General features: G+C 40.7%; 1 protein-coding gene across 1 annotated transcript; it reads left to right on the forward strand.

The window, feature by feature from the left end:
• The first annotated feature begins 2,483 nt into the window (after positions 1-2,483).
• GJA1 (gap junction protein alpha 1) lies at positions 2,484-16,194 on the forward strand. Its single transcript, XM_025422890.3, has 2 exons — positions 2,484-2,757; positions 13,271-16,194. The coding sequence occupies exon 2, from the start codon at positions 13,287-13,289 to the stop codon at positions 14,433-14,435; it is 1,149 nt and encodes a 382-aa protein (XP_025278675.1). The 5' UTR covers positions 2,484-2,757; positions 13,271-13,286; the 3' UTR covers positions 14,436-16,194.
• The last annotated feature ends 2,041 nt before the right edge of the window (positions 16,195-18,235 follow it).

Genomic DNA, 18,235 nt, shown 5'->3' on the forward strand with positions numbered 1-18,235 from the left:
AGGATGGCAACTGTGAATGTCCCTCATCCCTCAAAAGCAGTATTATTCCACTAGCAAATCAGACCGCATCCATTTCTTCTGCATAGACAAGACTTAGCAATCAGAGAAGATATATAGTTCTAGGAAGTCAGCGTTTATATTGATGAAATGGTATTAGTATTTCTGGGAATATGAGAAAAACATTTAAAAAGTCAGTCCCACAATATTTACAAAACATTTCAATTGAGATAAGCTTCTAAGGTCAAGCAACTGAGATTCTCTCTAAAAGCACATTACGGGTCAAAATGTAACTCATCCGAGCACTGCTCGAGTAAGAAGTATAACAGGAGTTTCTACCAGGCATTTGGAAAAGCTGGTAGGTGTTCACGAGAGAAGTTGGGTGGTCAGTGTTGTAACAGGGAAGCTATTCATCATAACCCAGCTCTCCTCGAGCATTATTACTTATAGGGTCGCATTTTGGTAGAATTATTCCAGAAGAAGAGAAAAAAGTCACCTAGTGTCTTTCTGTGAAAATTGTTTTAGAAATAAAAGGATGGTATATTCCATATGTTAAGAGAACATTTAATTACTGGCTCATGCTTTGACTAATCCTTTGGTTCAGGAAATGGTTGAAGTGGTATCTGAATAACTTAACTTGGTATAAAGAATTTCTTTAGTTTTATTTCAAGTTGGTCATATAGGCACAAACTAAAAAGAAAAGATAGCAGAATACTTAAACATCAGTATCCTTTTATACACTTGACAAAACATAGCTGAAAATAAACACAATATTTTGTTTTAAAAACCTTGTTATAAAATAATCTCAACTTTTCTAATCATGCAACTAATTCTGAATTAGCATCTTAGGAAATTTAAAAAACAAAATGGATAAATTCAACAATAATTGTACTTGATAATTCTACTCAAGTAAAACACAGTTGTGTAAACTAAATGAAGCACAGACTTCTTTTTTAAAGGGGGGGAGTAGATTTTCTTATAAAAGGAGAACAAATCACATTTTCATGAATGTGTTCTGAATTGAATACAATAATTTTTAGCTAGAACCACACAATAGACTCGTTTGAAGGACAAGACAAATTATATATACAAGACCAAAACAATATTCATGTGTTGCTGAACTTGGAGACATGAAAGTCAGATTACGATTTCTATTTCTTTATTCACCTTCTTTAACTTAAAGAAAAATGTACCCTTGGAAATAGTTGAGCCCACCAAACGAGAGCAAAAATTGCATCTTAAAACTACATTTCAAAAGGTGTTTTATAATCATTTTAATGAAAGTGCATTTAGGGGAAGGTATCTGTCAGGAAATATTTGCCATCTCCTTTTCCTTGGTATTTATATTAGTGAGTAAAAGAGTAAGGAATATTAACGCTGATGAGTTTGCTTTGTTTCCAGAAAATAATGGCCAAGAGATTTCTCTGCCCAACTTGAGGAGCATCACTGAAGCCTGTTTATGGGGAATTGTCCTACCACAGCCCTCTGGTATGGCATCTGGGGAGTCCTCAAAGGAGCTACCAACTCTAAGAATGAGGCAACATGACTCAGGTTATTATAAACCCTCATGCAGAGTGCTGAAGAGGGAAGGCCATGTAAATGGAGGAAAATCACATAAAAATTATATGCACAGTTCTACTGTCGTTGGGCAGAAAACTCTACAGTGGGTTTTGGAGAAGGAGACGGTCACCAAGAGGTCAATAGTTTTTGGACCCACTTAATGCCAACTTACATGCAGCTATTTCATTTAAAAAGAAAATCCTGACATCTCACTACAAACACACAATTTTTTAACGCAATGACATGAGCGGGGCTGAGATACTATAAATTTTCAGTTCCTCTAAGATCTGGTGGAGGTCAAATACCACCATCTCACAGTCAAAATGTTTTATATATATATAATACAGTTGTGAATATAAACATTAGTTTCTGCTAAACTGAAGAAAAGAGTAAAAATTCACAGCAGGGTGGGGGTGGGGGGTTGGAAGGTAGATGTGGGATGGGCATCCCACCCCCTGTGTTCATTTTTGCAATGTCTCTCTCCCCATCCCACCATTTCCTTTGTTAATTGTCCCTCCTTAGCTTAAGAGGAAAGGAATTAGATCATCAAATAACTCACACCCACCTTTAACTTCACACACCTTGGCCAATACGAAACAAGTCTGCACTGGCTACACTCTGTTCCACCATTTTCATTTACTGCAACATGAAACATGCACTCTATATAATTTTAGAAAAGAGTGTGATATTATAAAATACAGAACTTTTTATTATCCCTGGACTTTTGGTGAAACAAGCACTAACTTACGGCAGTAATTGCTATCTATAAAGAGTAACTACAGGCAGTGGCATTCCCGTCTCTAATGCTATTCCATTTTACTCGTCAGCAAATTTAAACTACAGCTTGATCTCAACCTGGCTCTTCCTCTGGGTCTCCCCCCGCCCCCACTTCCACGTTCACCGGCCTGGGCTCCACTCTCCTCCCCGCCTTTCCTCTGCCCCTCCCCTTCTTCAGCCCCTCCTCCTCGTTGAGTCAGTGGCTTGAAACTTTTAAAAGCTCTGTGCTCCAATTAGAAAAAAGCTTTTACGAGGTATCAGCACTTTTCTTTCATTAGGGGAAGGAGTGAAGAAAGTACCAAACAGCAGCAGACTTTTAAACTTTAAATAGACAGGTCTGAGTGCCTGAACTTGCTTTTTCATTTTACTTCATCCTCCAAGGAGTTCAATCACTTGGCGTGCCTACTTCTTTTAAGAGAAAGAGTAAGTTAAAAAAAAAAAAAAAACCAAACCAAACCAAACCAAACCAACAAAAAAAACTTTACCTATTCGTTTCTTTTTCTACAAGTAAAAGTTTTCTAAAGTTTGAAAATGTGCTAAATGTAGCTTTGATATGATACTGTAAGTGGGAAGATGAGCTTGAAAATGTGTTCTGTAGTTTTTAGATTTAAAATTGAACGTTCAGTATTTATTTTCTTGACGGCTGAAAAGTTTTCTAGCAGTAATGCAACAGGTAAAATAAGGTTCAGACCTTTAGAATGAAGCACTAGTTTGCTGGGTTTTTGGCTCTTCGTGTTAGAGTGTAATTTTACTTTTTTTGGTAATCGGTAATAGTCTAGGTGTTTTGTAACGGGTGGCGGCGGCGGTGGTGGTGGTGGGGATGGTGGTGGTGGTGTTTGGGGCCTGGGTTGGGGATTTGACTGACAACATCACAGAAATCAAAGTGCAAATTTGCTCAGCCTGCTTACTCTAGATTTTCGACACTTTGTGCTTTTCATATGTAAATCTTGGTTGCTGTTCTGTAGCCGGGCGAAGCGGACTTGTTAACAAAATGCTTTGTTAAAGACTTTGCGGTTGCTTGACTTCCACGTGGTCCCTTCCTGGGATTTACCCCAGCGGACAAAAAGATGTGAGAATCCGAGTTGTAATAGTGAAGGTTTTTTTTAAAAGCAACAGTTACTATCTGTTTGTGTTTTTTGTTGTTGTTATTGTTGTTTTTTAAAAAAGGAGACCCTCAGGAGGGCCACCTTGTTTCCTGGACCACGTTGGCAGCTCAGCAGAGGGAACCCCTTGGATGGGTGGTGGGTGGTGGGTGGTGGGTGGTGGTCGTGCACAGAGCCTCAGACGGGGTGGAAGAGACTTTGAGAACAAAAGTGACTGCCCGGGGGCGCATCCCCACCCGGTCTGCCTGAGCCCGGAGCTCCTGGGAGCCGAGACTGAGCTCCGGGAAGCGGGCGCCGCAGGGGAGCCGGGCTCCCGCGCAGCTGCGCCCCCGGGACCCGCTGCCGAGCCGGCGGCGCCTGCCGGCGGGCTGCCGGGAGGCGGCGGCCGCGCGGAGCTGCTCCCGCACAGGCTTCGGGCGCTGGAAGGGCCTCGGGCGGGCCGGGGCCGCACACCCTCTGCGAGCCAGGAATGCAATCGTGCATCATCGCGCCCGCCAGGGTCCCGGGCCCAAGTAATTAGCTTAGATTCTTGGGTGCGACCCTACAGTTGGAAGTATTTGCACGGGCGAAGGCTGAAAAGCAGATGAAAAATGAAAGCTGGTGCAGCGGGGAGGGGAGGGGGTGCAGCGGGGCGTCTCCGCATCCGGCAGGGCCCCCACCCCCACCCCGGGGGCTGTCGAGGTTTGCAGGGTGCCCCCCCCCCCCCGAATCCAGGCCAGTCGGACCGAGCGCAGGGCTGCGGCCCCTCCCAAGCAGGGGAGGGGGAGAGGAGCGGGGCGCCGAGGGGTCCAGCCCGCAGCCAGCGATTAATTTAATTAAACGTGTCAATCTAATTTGCCTGCCTTCCTCCCTCCTTTTTTTAATTTTTTCCCCTCCTCTTAAACGTGTTGAATCCCACTGTGTAAACATGGCTAAGGCAATCCGAGGACCTTGGGAATTACCGTGCTTATGTTGCACTTGTACCTCTTGGAAGTTCTCGAAACTTCCCAAGAATGAGGGTGGGGAGGTGGCCCCTAATGCAATGAGGAAAGGGCTAATGACGTGTCCAGAGGCCAATCCTTAGCAGGATTCGGAAACTCAGACGTCGCAGTTCCGAGCAGCGGGTTGCCCACTCCATCCTCATACGCATCCAGGAGTTTACTAAGCGTCTCTGATGAAACTTTTCATAATCTCCCCTGGACCGGCCTCCTACTCATCCTCACCCTGTGTTTCTCTTTAGGAGTGCAGGGTGGGGGTGGGAAGAGGAGAGCTATGTGTGTAACCTCCTGGGGAAAGGAGATTGGGGTCTGAGTTCTGTTCCTCCAACCAAGTCAGTAGTGAAAAGATGGGCTTACTCTCAGCCTCTGAAAATTGGGCACATTTGATCACAAAGGGCCCCTTTGCAATGTGGGCAGTAGATGGGGGTTTCTTAAGGAAGCCTACTTTTCACTTGTGTACAAGGATTTTTGGAAATAAAAGGCTGTAGTGATGCAGAGAGCTCAAATTAACGCCCATCTCAAAGAGTGAAATAAACTGGTTAGGTAGCAAATACCTCTGGGGAAGGCTAATTAATTTTTCTAGGTAGGCCCAGATGGCATGAAGAGGATACCGGTGGCAGGAATCGGTTCTGTCCTGGCAGTGTGTGTGTGTGTGTGTGTGTGTGTGTGTGTGTGTGGTGCTTCTACTTCCCACAGTCAGCGTAGAGCCGTCACCTGTCCTTTGCATGGAAAAATGACAGTGGTAGTGTTGTGCTCCTTTCTTCACTGTTCAAACAGGTTCCACATTTTTCTGATGCCTTTTAGAGCTAATGGCCACAGCTGCCCCGGTTGTAGTGGGGTTTCTCACTCTTTCCTGTGTTGATTCCTACCTTGCTGACCCTCTCTGGGAAACAAGATTTCAAAGAAACTCAGTAGCAAGCATCTGAAAGGGTGTGTTTTCAGATATTCAGAGTTGTTTTCTTACTTAGATGTTTCCAATTCCTGCATAGAGAAGGATGGAAACTCATGATACAGTGCATTCCTTCCTTTCTTTTATAATATCCAGAGGTGTAGCTTGGTATGAAGCCGAAGAGCCCTTTATATATGATACCGGAGGGAAGGGAATGATAGGAAAGTCACCAGTGATTAATACCTTCTACTCCACCTTTCCTGTTGTGCTGACTTCCCTCCAAGATTCTTGGTTGTTTAAATAGATTGTTGAAGCTTATCCACAGACACCAGTTCAGCTCTGGTGTCTTTTCACCAGGGAAAAGTAGTTATCTAGTGTTTTTCATTAAGGTCAGTATGCAATATGGTTAAGTCAAGTTTAAAAAAAAAATCCCAAGTTTCTCCTTCATGGGTGGTTAATTAATTATATATATTTTTTGATCTTTGGGATAACTACCTAAATTCTTCGCTTTGCCTGTCTAAATTCACCATTTGACTATGTGTGTACATATTGTTTTTTTCCAAAGTGAAAACATAAAGCCTGGTGAGATGTGTATCAATGGCTTTATCCTTAGATAGATTTCCCATAATCTTCATATCTAAGTTTCCCTAGCTTTTTAAGTAATTTCTAGAAAATATGCTTTATGGAATGCTTAACCTTCAGAATACTATAGAAATGGAGTGGTGGGCTTTTTTGTTTGTCTGTTTTGTTTTTAGCAATTTCTGTGAGCCAGATACGTTCTATAGGATATGACTCTTGATGATTTGGGGAAGATGCCTTCAAATAGAAACAAAGACAGGCAGACAGCTTCATGGTTTTTTTCTCCCTATCAACTGATAAAGGGTACATTCTTCTCACAGGTCTGTATGGACCTGCTAAAACAGCGTCATTGTACTTATTACAAGAGCATCTTGAAAACTAATTTTGATCACCATTAGGAAAATGTTAATCATTTCCTAGTGCTGTTTTGCTAAAGAAAATATTACAAGATAAGAAAATAAATAAGCTATATCTGTATCTAAAGATCTTTTAAAGAATAATAGCTAAACTTTATTAAGCTCTTCTAAGAGCTTCGAGCGCCTGTTATCTTACTCAAGTGCTCACTGAAGAAAATAGACTGTTCTTTTCTTTTTTAAAGATTATTTATTTACTTACTCATGAGAGACACACAGAGAGAGGCAGAGGGAGAAGCAGGGTCCCTGCGGGGAGCCCGATGCGGGACTTGATCCAAAGACCCCGGGATCACGACCTGAACCAAGGACAGATGCTCAACCACTGAGCCACCCAGGCGCCCCGAAAATTGACTGTTCTTAATCCGTGCACTTATGGGTACTCTAATGGTGTGTTTACATGATGACAAAATAACTAGGTTGTTCATGAAAACAGTCTGTTTGGAGGTGAGTGGGGGAACACCAAGAACTGACAGATTATGTTTTTTTTTATTATTTTTATTTATTTATGATAGTCACAGAGAGAGAGAGAGAGAGAGAGAGGCAGAGACATAGGCAGAGGGAGAAGCAGGCTCCATGCACCGGGAGCCCAACGTGGGATTTGATCCTGGGTCTCCAGGATCGTGCCCTGGGCCAAAGGCAGGCGCTAAACCGCTGCGCCTCCCAGGGATCCCCTGGATTATGTTTTTTTAAGTCCATCAGATCACAATAGAAGAACACGGCTCTTTGCCTGCAGCTTCTGGCTTAGGGCATTTCTTCTAGCACCCCTGAAGTGGCCATGAGCCACTTCTTGGGGGGGGGGGTATGTTGAGTGGTAGCTGCTGAACTGGGGGTGGGGGTGTTGTCTTTATTCGGTAGGCATGGTACTGTCCTTGGAGTCCCTTACCTTACCCTCCATCTCATATCACTGTTCTGTGGAGGTTGAGGTAGGTTAACTCTGTGATGGACAGGGGTAAGAACCAAGGAAAGAAAGGTTCGGCTCCCAACCCCTCCCACCCCTGGAAACAAACAAACAGGCCATTCTATGCCACGCATCGCATCCTATACCTAAGGAGGTAAAATGGTATCATTCTTTCCAGAGGAATCTAAGGATAACCGGGGAGCCATGAGGCAGAATTGTAAATAGAATAGACGTTTAAATGGAAGGGGTTTGATACACCACAGAGTTAGTCTTACCGTCCAGGTATAAGGAAGCAATGGTGGTGTGTTTGTTATTTGATGAACTGGGAATATTTGCCCTGGTCCCCAATTCAGATCATTAAACTGCCTGCAGAGTCGGCTACACCCAGAGGTTCCATCACCCAGGGTTGCTATCAGCGTTGCTCTTCCCCTTCAGAGCCCTAGGCCTACCTCCACATTTGTCACTCTTGAAATAAAAAACAGGTTTAAACAGGCTGTTTCTTCTGTTGCAAGACACTGTGGTGTTACTTATTCTTGGCAACGATGACGTCACGTAGGACAGACAATACTGCAGAATTGGGGAGTGACAGCACAAGTTTGTTGTTGTTGTTTTAAGACCTTAACCTGTCACAGCATAATAGTGAGACTGAGTAAACATCTATGATACCTGACGCAGTGCTGCGAGAATCCCAAATTACTATGATGTCATGTAATAAATTCAAGAAGCTCTTTGTTAAGGAGCCTTTTTTTCCTACATCAGTTCTTCTTGCCTGCTCAGGAATTATTTGAAGCATGTCGTTTCAACAGTTCTCAGTTTCAGCAGTTATCACTTGAAAATTTCAACCTTTATTTATTTAAATAACAGTACCTTTATTTATTTATTTATTTTTACTACAAAAGTCCCGTTTTTAATTAATTTGAAACTTCAGAAGTGTGGGATATATATGAGAGAACCCCAAAGAGGTGGTAAACAACACTGGCGAATGAAACCTGGTGTCTTTTTTCGTTTTGTTTTGTTTTTACAGGCCTCCTTTAATTCATTTAATGGATATTTATTTAGTACCTCTGACTCCACTGCGGAGACAGCAGTGGACAGTAGGAAACGCCCTAGTGGAGCTCACATTCTAGTTGAGGAAAGCAGATAGAAATAAGTCCTTGTCACGGAGGGGGACCAACAACAAACAGATAAATTAAAGACCATCAAGACCAAGGGAATAGGAAGTGACAGGACCTGGAGGGCTGGTTGATGAAGTGAGACCGGAGTGGAGACCCACAGGGGTGAGGACGTGAACCGCGTGGACAGAGCAGAGCTGAGCAAGGCGGATCAACTTGTTAGTTTTCAAGATTGGCTGTTGGAGGAGAATAGTTTGGCAAGCAGGGTGACTAGGCTGGTGACCTGAAACTCGAGGAGGTGATGATGGCTGAGATCAGGCTAAGAGCAGGGGTGGTGGTGAGATTCGGCCCGTCTGGGTTTTTGGGGAAGATAAAGCCTATAGTATTTGCTGACAGTATGAATGTGGGTTATGTTAATTATGTGTGGAGATGAATATTACCAAAGAACATCTGGCTGTTGTAACCGTAGAGGAACGGTCATGACTGAGCCCACTCAAAGACATTTACTGCAAGGGACAGGAGTTCTTATAAAAGCTAAAGAAAAACATGAGGAGGGTTTCCATTTTTGGCTCAGGGGCTTAAAGTTTTTTTGGTTTTAGTGTATTAAACACACGCACACGGCATTGCCCTTTAACCTCCCAAATAGATCTGTTTAATGATTTTTCTGAGGAACTTATATAGTCATTTTCTTACGTATTTTTAGCCCTCATAACTTTATTTTTCATTCATCTTCTCTAAGTGCTTACTTTCAATCATTAAAAGGTGATAGGTGTAAAGTCTCACTTATGTTTTTAGCAATCCTATCTACCATTATTTAAGTCCCTACTCTAAGCTCATTACAGCTGTCACTTGGGAAATCCTTTAAAACTGAAATTAAAATGTGTTCTAGTTTTCCTGACAATTATTAGTACACTAATGACATGGAACGACTTGACTACAGCTTTGGCACGGTGATTTGCTCTGGCAAAAGGGACAGTCAAAAGTAATTTAAAACTAAAGCCTTATTTTCATCCTAAATAAAGTGTTTGAATCTCTGTGCTCTTGGGGAACATCAGATGGAAGTAGGATGACACAAGGTGGTGCAGGGAAGGGTGAGCTTAATTCCCAGGTGCCCAGACAGCCTCTGCTCTACCCTTTCAGCCTTCTTAGGTACTCTCTGTCCCTTTTTGCTCTTCTGACATTTCCCCAATCCTAAATATTTTGAATAACAGAGCACCGGAAATGTCAAGGAACCATTGCTTGCCTCCTGGCCTGAAACTTCAGGATCACCTGGGTGCATTTGTTTAAAAAACAGAAAAAAAAAAGACAAATTAATTTCCCAGCACCCCTGCCCCCAAGAATCAGATTCAGTCAGACTGGTGAGTACCAACAATGTGTGTTTTTAACAAATGCTACCAAATGATTGCAGGGCAGCTCAGGAACCATCACAGAGGGTCCAGAGGGGCCCCGGATAGGTCATGCCTGTGGTTTTTGGCTTCCAGTCTAGAGGGCCATGGAGGGCAATGGAAAATGTGACCTAATGTGGTACACAGAAGACACAGGAGGATGATCCAGCTGCTGTCAAGCATTTGCTTCTAATGAGAACTTTGCATAACTCCTTAGCCAGGACCTTATTCTACCTATAAAGTTCCAACTTGGGAACCTAGAGGTGAAGGCATGAATATGCATGATGTGTACTCCACTGCTGTGCTTTTCTCATGTATCACATAAGAAATATACCTGTCATTATGCTGGTGAATATGAATGAGGTATACAGTCTGTAAGTCAACGCCAGGGATTCTGCCTATTATTTATAAAATGACATTAATTTTTTTACTAAGATTTGGAAAAATGAAAATACTAATGGGGGGGTGGTCAACTAGTTAATAGAACTTTTGACTCACAACAAAGGGAACAACTACCAGAAAAGGTAACTATTTTTGTTACTTCTCCTTGAAAATCACAAGCGTTATAAACCATCACATTAAACATAATCTGATGTCTCCGTGATAGTGGTAATGACAGGGTATAGGATCCTAGGTGTCCAATTGGATAATTCATCTCATTCAGATGAAAGAGTATAACTCATTAATGCAAATGACAACTGTGTGGGTGCTTAAAGAAAAGACAACTTTGCAATTAAGTTGCTGGTATATTAATAAAGAACTACTACCCAGTGAACTGCCCAGTGACCCAATTCACATACGGTGGCACTGTGGGGTGTTTTGGGGAATCTACATGAAAGTCAGGTTTTTTTTTTTTTTTCCATAGAATGTACCGAGGTTTAGTAATTAATTGCCACAAGCATCTACATAATCATATTTTGACGTTGAACCTTGAATAATGATGAAACACTGACCAAAATGACTTCTTCTTAGTCTGCCCAATAATACATCTAAACATGTTAGGTTTGCCTTGAGCTCGATCATTGAGTGAATATGATGAGATGTATGCAGACAGTTTATCATTTTATAGTTGATTGTTTTTGTGGTTCTCTCTTCCCTCCTGGCAATTGGAGTATTGAGCAAAAGCAGATGACACTGGCAAAATATTGTAATTCTCTGCAAACAGAATTAAGGCCAATTTACACATCATCACATAGAAACTATCTACTGATATGGCTCCAAAAATTCTGCTATGTTTGTTTGACCCTCATGGACTGTACTTCTTCATTCCCAGGATAGTATTTTCTGCTAAATTGTAGGTTTTTTTCTTTTACGTTCTCTCACCATCAAACTGTCCATCAAAGCTAAATTACTCCCTATCACTTTGAGACTTTGCTTGACTCTTTAACTCTTTGTCAACCTTATAAGCCTTTGTTCTTTTTTCCCTTTGTTCTTTTTTGACTGCTCTTTTCATACATCAGTTTCACTGTCTAACCTGTCACTCCAGAATCTAAAATGGCCCTTCCCAAAGTAGAAGGGAAGCTCCCTTTTTTATGACCATTGGAAAAGCATTATTTCTGGAACTGCCCACCCACCTCCCACTCTTCCCTCAGCATTCTTTGGCACCAGTCTTTGGGTTGCCATCAAAGATACCCATCAACTGCTAATTTAGATAGCTGGTACATAGTTTCACTTTATGGATCAGCATCTCTTCTTTGTTCCATCCAGGAAATCGTAGGCCAGATATCCCAGAGATGGAGGCATTAAACGGCAACATAATGTTGCATGTTGGGGGGAGGAGACTGCCTTGGATTTCATTTATTTTCTACAAGAAGGTGGCTCGTAATTCAATACCAGATGAGAAACTTTTATATTCAGATAATGAATGTATTTCCAGGAAGCCTATGTAATCCTACTTTCACTTGCACTATCTGAAATTCGTTACTAAGCTCCTGGAAAGTCTTTGCTTTGCTTGTTTTTGATTATTGAGTAATCTTTGACCACTTCATCCTTTTTTTTTACTCTCTACTTACAACTCTGCTGAAAATTAAACTATATTCTCTATGCCTGTCATATGTAATGTCACTCATTTCTTCCCAGCTCTCAGGCCTTGCTAAGATTGTATCAAAGCATGAAAGCATTTCTGGCCTTAATCCAGCTTCACTATGATTTTAAAACCAGTGTGTGGTGCATTGGAAGTCCTTAGTCTTGGGATCATTAGTCTTGTAGCTCTACTGGTAGCTGAATATTTCCTATACCTTTAAGAGCTCAACTTTCATCAGTTAAATGAACTATGGGCAATTAGAAGTATAAATTAAATTAGCCAAGTAACTTTTGACATCCATGTCATCTCTACAGAATTGAGTCCATTTCACACTCCCAACAATGGGGAAGTCCTAGGCTTAAGATATCTAGGTATTGATAGAAAGTTAAATCTAGTGTATAGGATGAGGGTGCAAAGCCTGATAAGGGAACTTGAAGGTATATAGTAATTTAAAGATGAAAACCAATCATTTTTGCTAGAGATAACACTTTAAGATGGTAATTTAAAAAAATTTCTTAAGCTATAATTAGTATTGAGACAAATTGAACTTTTACTTGAAATGTGATGCGCAGGAGCACCGGGGTGGCTCAGTGGGTCAGGTCTCCGGCTCGCTCTGGCTCCCATCATGATCTCATGGGTCTTGAGATCGAGCCCCCATGTGGGGCTCTGCACTCAGGAGGGAGTCTTCTCCACCCCCACTCATGCTTATTTGCTCATGCACTCTCTCTCTTTCTCTCTCTAAAATAAAATAAATCTTTAAAAAAATGTGATGTGCATTTAGACTTTGCTTTTTTGAAAGTAGTTTCCTGCACATAATGACACATCGTGTCAAAATGGCGTATTTTAGTACAACATATTTTTCTCTGGGCAGAAGACAGACTTCTGAACCACCTAAGTCACTGCTTAAGAAGAAACAGAGAAGTATAAATGACCCTATTATAAAATATGCACTAATTACACTTGAACGAGCAAGGTGAAACAGTTCAGAGTACAATTAGGGATAAAATTCTATATAATAGGATGGAGGTTTGGAAACAAGGTTGTGTGTGTGTGTGTTTGTGTGTGTGTGTGTGTGTGTGTTCAGGGGCGTTCTTACTTCAGTTCTTAAACACCTGTACTTTTTGAAAACCGTCCTTTCAGCATTTTGCTTAGGCATGCATCCAGACACAGGCCTACCCGGCAAGAATTGCCCTCATTTATCAGACGGATAAAATAAGCAGAGGCACTTAGCATAGACAGTTTTTCGAGTCACATGGTGGGGCAGTGGTTGAGCAAGTTAACCTGTCCTTTGCAAGTTAAGATTGCCATTTACTGGGGACATCGGCTCTATTGCTTCTAAGATTTACCATATCTCAAGAAAATTGTGAGACTTGTTTGCAGGGGGAAATGGGACAGGAAGAGTTTGAACTTATTTTTTTTTTTTTTTTTTAATTTGGAAGAGTGCTAGAAAGATAGGAGACCTTTTATCTTATTTTGACTCTCAACTGGAGACAACTATACATTTTAACTCATACTTTACAGTCTGTGATCATTTAGTTGTCTTTTGTTTCTTTTCAGGTGGTGCCCCGGCAACATGGGTGACTGGAGTGCCTTAGGCAAACTCCTTGACAAGGTTCAAGCCTATTCCACCGCTGGAGGGAAGGTGTGGCTGTCTGTCCTTTTCATTTTCCGAATTCTGCTACTGGGGACAGCGGTTGAGTCGGCCTGGGGTGATGAGCAGTCTGCCTTTCGTTGTAACACTCAACAGCCTGGTTGTGAAAATGTCTGCTATGACAAATCCTTCCCAATCTCTCATGTACGCTTCTGGGTCCTGCAGATCATATTTGTGTCTGTCCCCACACTCTTGTACCTGGCTCATGTGTTCTACGTGATGCGCAAGGAAGAGAAACTGAACAAGAAAGAGGAGGAGCTCAAAGTTGCCCAAACCGATGGTGCCAACGTGGACATGCACTTGAAGCAGATTGAAATAAAGAAGTTCAAGTATGGAATTGAAGAGCACGGCAAGGTGAAAATGCGAGGGGGCCTGCTGAGAACCTACATCATCAGCATCCTGTTCAAGTCTGTTTTCGAGGTGGCCTTCTTGCTGATCCAGTGGTACATCTATGGATTCAGCTTGAGTGCCGTTTACACTTGCAAAAGAGAACCCTGCCCTCATCAGGTAGACTGCTTCCTCTCTCGCCCCACGGAGAAAACCATCTTCATCATCTTCATGCTGGTCGTGTCCTTGGTGTCTCTTGCCTTGAACATCATCGAACTCTTCTATGTCTTCTTCAAGGGTGTTAAGGATCGCGTGAAAGGCAAGAGCGATCCTTACCATGCTACCACTGGCCCACTGAGCCCCTCCAAAGACTGTGGATCTCCGAAATATGCATATTTCAATGGCTGCTCCTCACCCACGGCTCCCCTCTCCCCCATGTCTCCTCCTGGGTACAAGCTGGTTACTGGAGACAGAAATAATTCTTCCTGCCGCAATTACAACAAACAAGCAAGTGAGCAAAACTGGGCTAACTACAGTGCAGAACAAAATCGAATGGGCCAGGCAGGAAGCACCATCTCCAACTCCCATGCACAGCCTTTTGATTTCCCTGATGACAACCAGAATTCTAAAAAACTAGCCGCTGGGCATGAACTGCAGCCACTAGCCATTGTGGACCAGCGGCCTTCCAGCAGAGCCAGCAGCCGTGCCAGCAGCCGACCTCGGCCTGACGACCTGGAGATCTAGATCCAGGCTTGAGAGCATTGATTCCACTCAGTGTGGAGAAGAGAAAAGGTGCTGTAGAAAGCGCACCTTAGGCGTTCATTTTGTTTCAGTGGAGGTGGTACTCAACAGCCTTCATCGTGAGGCTTAGAAAACACAAAGACATTAGAATACCTGGGTTCACTGGGGGTGTTTGGGATAGGCGGGTGGAGAGGGAGGGGAACCGGGAGGTACAAGTTGGTATTTAATGTAGTTTATTCAAAGAACTTTAGTTCTAAATATAAGTTGCATTAGGTGATACATAGGTAAGGGCTTTTTCTCCCCCCCACACACCCTAAGAATAGTGCTGTATATGTGAAAGAGTGGGTGATATATTTGGTTAAGTACTTTTTTGTTTTACCATGAAACTGAGATAACTTTGGCCGGGAAAAAAGAAAAATACTTCCTGGACATCTTGTTTCCTTTTATCAAGAAGAAGTTGGAGGATTGTCCTTATGTCCCTGCTAAAAAACATTCCATTGTTAAAATTTGCACTTTGAAGGTAAGCGTCCTAGGTGGGACCCTCCAGGTGTCTGTGGACTTGTGATACTATATTTTCTATTCTTGGTATCAGTTAAAAGTTCAGATAGGGCCCACAGAAAAAAGACTTTCCATGCATTTTCAAATCTCAGCCAGTCATATGTACATTATTTTTTTTTAACATCTACTTGCATCCTATTAATGCCATCACTTTTTCATCATTCCTCAACAACTGTTCACATTCATTTAATGGTTTCTGTAAAGATTTTTAAAACCGTGGGGATATCACTTAACATTTTTTGAATTAGAGTCAGGGAATCAAGCCATGCTCAATATTTAACAATCACTTCTATGTGTATGTGTGTGGAAGAGTGTGTTTTATTTGTCATGTATTGGTACAAGCAGAGCAGTATAAACTCACAAACACAGATTTGAAAATAATGCACACATAGTGTTCAAATTTGAGCCTTTCTCATGGATTTTGTGGTGTGGGCCAATATGGTGTTTACATTATATAATTCCTGCTGTGCAAGTAAAGCACACTTTTTTTTTCTTTCCCTAAGTGTTTTTTTCCCATGTATCCTATTGTGGATACTGGTTTTGTTAATTATGATTTTTTCCCTTTTTTCTCTTTTTTAGAATATAGCAGTAATGCTATTGCTGAAATGGATGATTTTCTTTTTCTGAAATGTAATCATGGATGCTTGAATGATAGAATTTTAGTACTGTAAACAGGCTTTAGTAATTAATGTGAGACACTTAGAAGAAATGCTTAGAGTGGGCTTTTAAGTGTGCCTAAATGAATTTTGCAGTAACTGGTATTCTTGGTTTTGTCCTACTTAATACACATTAATTCAGAACTTGTATACTGTTAAGAGTTAGATTGTCTTTTGGAATGACCAGCAACTTTGATGTTTGCACTAAGATTTTATTTGGAATGCAAGAGAGGTTGAAAGAGGTTTCAGTAGTACACATGTAACTAATTTATTTGAAATGTACCCTAAAGAAATCTACCAGTTTCTTCAAATGCCTTTTTAAAACTCATCAGAGATGATTAGTAAAAATGCGGAGTATCATACTTTTCTTCTTGCATGTCAGCTACATAAACAGTTTTGTACAATGAAAAATACTAATTTGTTTGACATTCCATGTTAAACTACTGTCATGTTCAGCTTCATTGCATGTAATGTAGACCTAGTCCATCAGATCATGTGTTCTGGAGAGTGTTCTTTATTCAATAAAGTTTTAATTTAGTATAAGGATAGCCTCTATATCCTGTGTGATTTTTTTTTTAACTTGTATTACATCTATTCATGATTAACAAAGACATTTCATTGTTACGATGATTTAGGCAAGTAAGACAAGTTTCAGGAGTCTTTAAAAATAACAGCCATTAGGTAGGCTTAGTGCTATATATATATATATATATATATATATTTTTTTTTTTTTTTTTTTTTTTTTTTTTTGGTTTAGTGCTATATTGATAACGTTTTTGGGTATTCAACTGAGAAGAAGATAAATACCCAAGTGTTGAATTTGGAATATAAGATTAATGAGATGTGTGATAAAACTTAAGGTAAGGTTAAGTAATTCAGCAGGTCTTACATGACAGAAGTAAGCATAAAAAGATACGGCTGATGACATTTTAAAGCTGTGGAGCCTCCTGGAGATAAAAGAATAAGAACAAAGTTATTATAAGTATGGTTATGCTCTGTGACAAAAGAATGAAATAGATCCATGAGTCTATTATTCCAAGACATTGTGCAAATACAGAAAATAGGTTTTAGAAATTCCTAACACTCTCTCACCCCCACAACTGAATCCTTCAGAGGGAGCAGAACAGTTTTGGGCAATGTATAATACTGCTATAAGTTTAGCATAAAATATATTAAGTATGTTTCTAAGTCACATTTTAAGAGTAAAATTTTTAAGAGTCCTCTACATACACACCACAATTACTAGAGCATAAGATTACTAATCTAGAAATAATCTAGTTCAGTTTCTTTGCTTTTTTATGAGCAACAGTTAAGAGATCTGCCTAAAATCAAAGGATTATCAAATCACCAGTTTCCCAATTAGGATTGGTAATGTCAACATTCTTTCTTTCTTTCTTTCTTTCTTTCTTTCTTTCTTTCTTTCTTTCTTTCTTTCTCTTTCTTTCTTTCTTTCTTTCTTTCTTTCTTTCTTTCTTTTGTTGGTAATGTCAACATTTCTTTAGGTATCATCATTTGGCTGGCTGAGAAACCAATGGGAGAGGCAAGTTTTCTCTGCATATGTGTTTGCATTTACTCTGGGGAAGAGAGAAACTAGCAATTTTCTTTGAATACATAGGTTTCTGCATACTACACATGTAGGGTTCACAGGATATGGATGCACAAATGATTAGGCCACTGAGTGGTGGAGTAGCATAGTGGAGGTATGAAATAGGTTTCCGATATAGGTGTGTGGAGGTGGGAGGGCAAGTTACATCTTTCAGAAATAGTTTGCTCTAAATATTTCCCAACTTTGAAATTTTCACAATATATTAAAAATAATTAGGCATATTATAAATATATAGTTTTGTAAATGTATACCTATGTGGGAGAAATTCTAATTCCCAGAGGAAATCACTGTTAAAAGTCAGTCACCAACCATATATCAGGTACTGTGTTAAGGAGTGGCAATTTTTAGAATGGCCCCACAATTCCCACCCAAGGAAGCTTATGAAGTGAACCCCTCCAGAAGTTTAAAAAAGATGTTCCATTCTTCATTTTGCTTAACTGGCTGCCTGCCTTCCACAGCTAAAAATTAAATTGAGTTCTGTTTAAAAATTATGAGAAAACTGTTATTTTACTCCACAAATATTAAGATGCTCATTTTTTTCTTTTTTTTTGCAAAAAAATTCATCTTTAAAAAAATCAGAAAATCTTGAATCTTCTAGAAGTAGTAGAACTTTCTGTGGTGGTGGAAATGTTTTATTCTCCACTACCATAGCCTAACCACATGCATCTATTGAGCACTTGAAATGTGGCTAGTGAATCCAAAGAAATGAATTTCAATTTTTAATTAAATAGCCACATGTGCTAGTGGGTATCATATCGAGCAGGGCAGCTCTAGAGTCTGCTGGGAAAAAGAAGTTTAACATTGAGTTGAAATGGGGGAGAGGACGGTCATGTTAGAATAGAAATGAGGAGAAACTCAAGGTACTTTTCGTAGTCTTACAACAGTATTTCTTATTCTTTTTATTTTTTTATTTTTTTTTATTTTTTTATTTATTCATGATAGGCACACAGTGAGAGAGAGAGAGGCAGAGACACAGGCAGAGG

The sequence above is a fragment of the Canis lupus genome, chromosome 1 (assembly GCF_003254725.2).
Source record: "Canis lupus dingo isolate Sandy chromosome 1, ASM325472v2, whole genome shotgun sequence".
Classification (NCBI taxonomy): domain Eukaryota; kingdom Metazoa; phylum Chordata; class Mammalia; order Carnivora; family Canidae; genus Canis; species Canis lupus.

What these genes read in the sequence shown, in the direction of transcription:
- GJA1 (XM_025422890.3), top strand. Translation starts at nt 13,287, where the DNA reads ATGGGTGACTGGAGTGCCTTAGGCAAACTCCTTGACAAGGTTCAAGCC.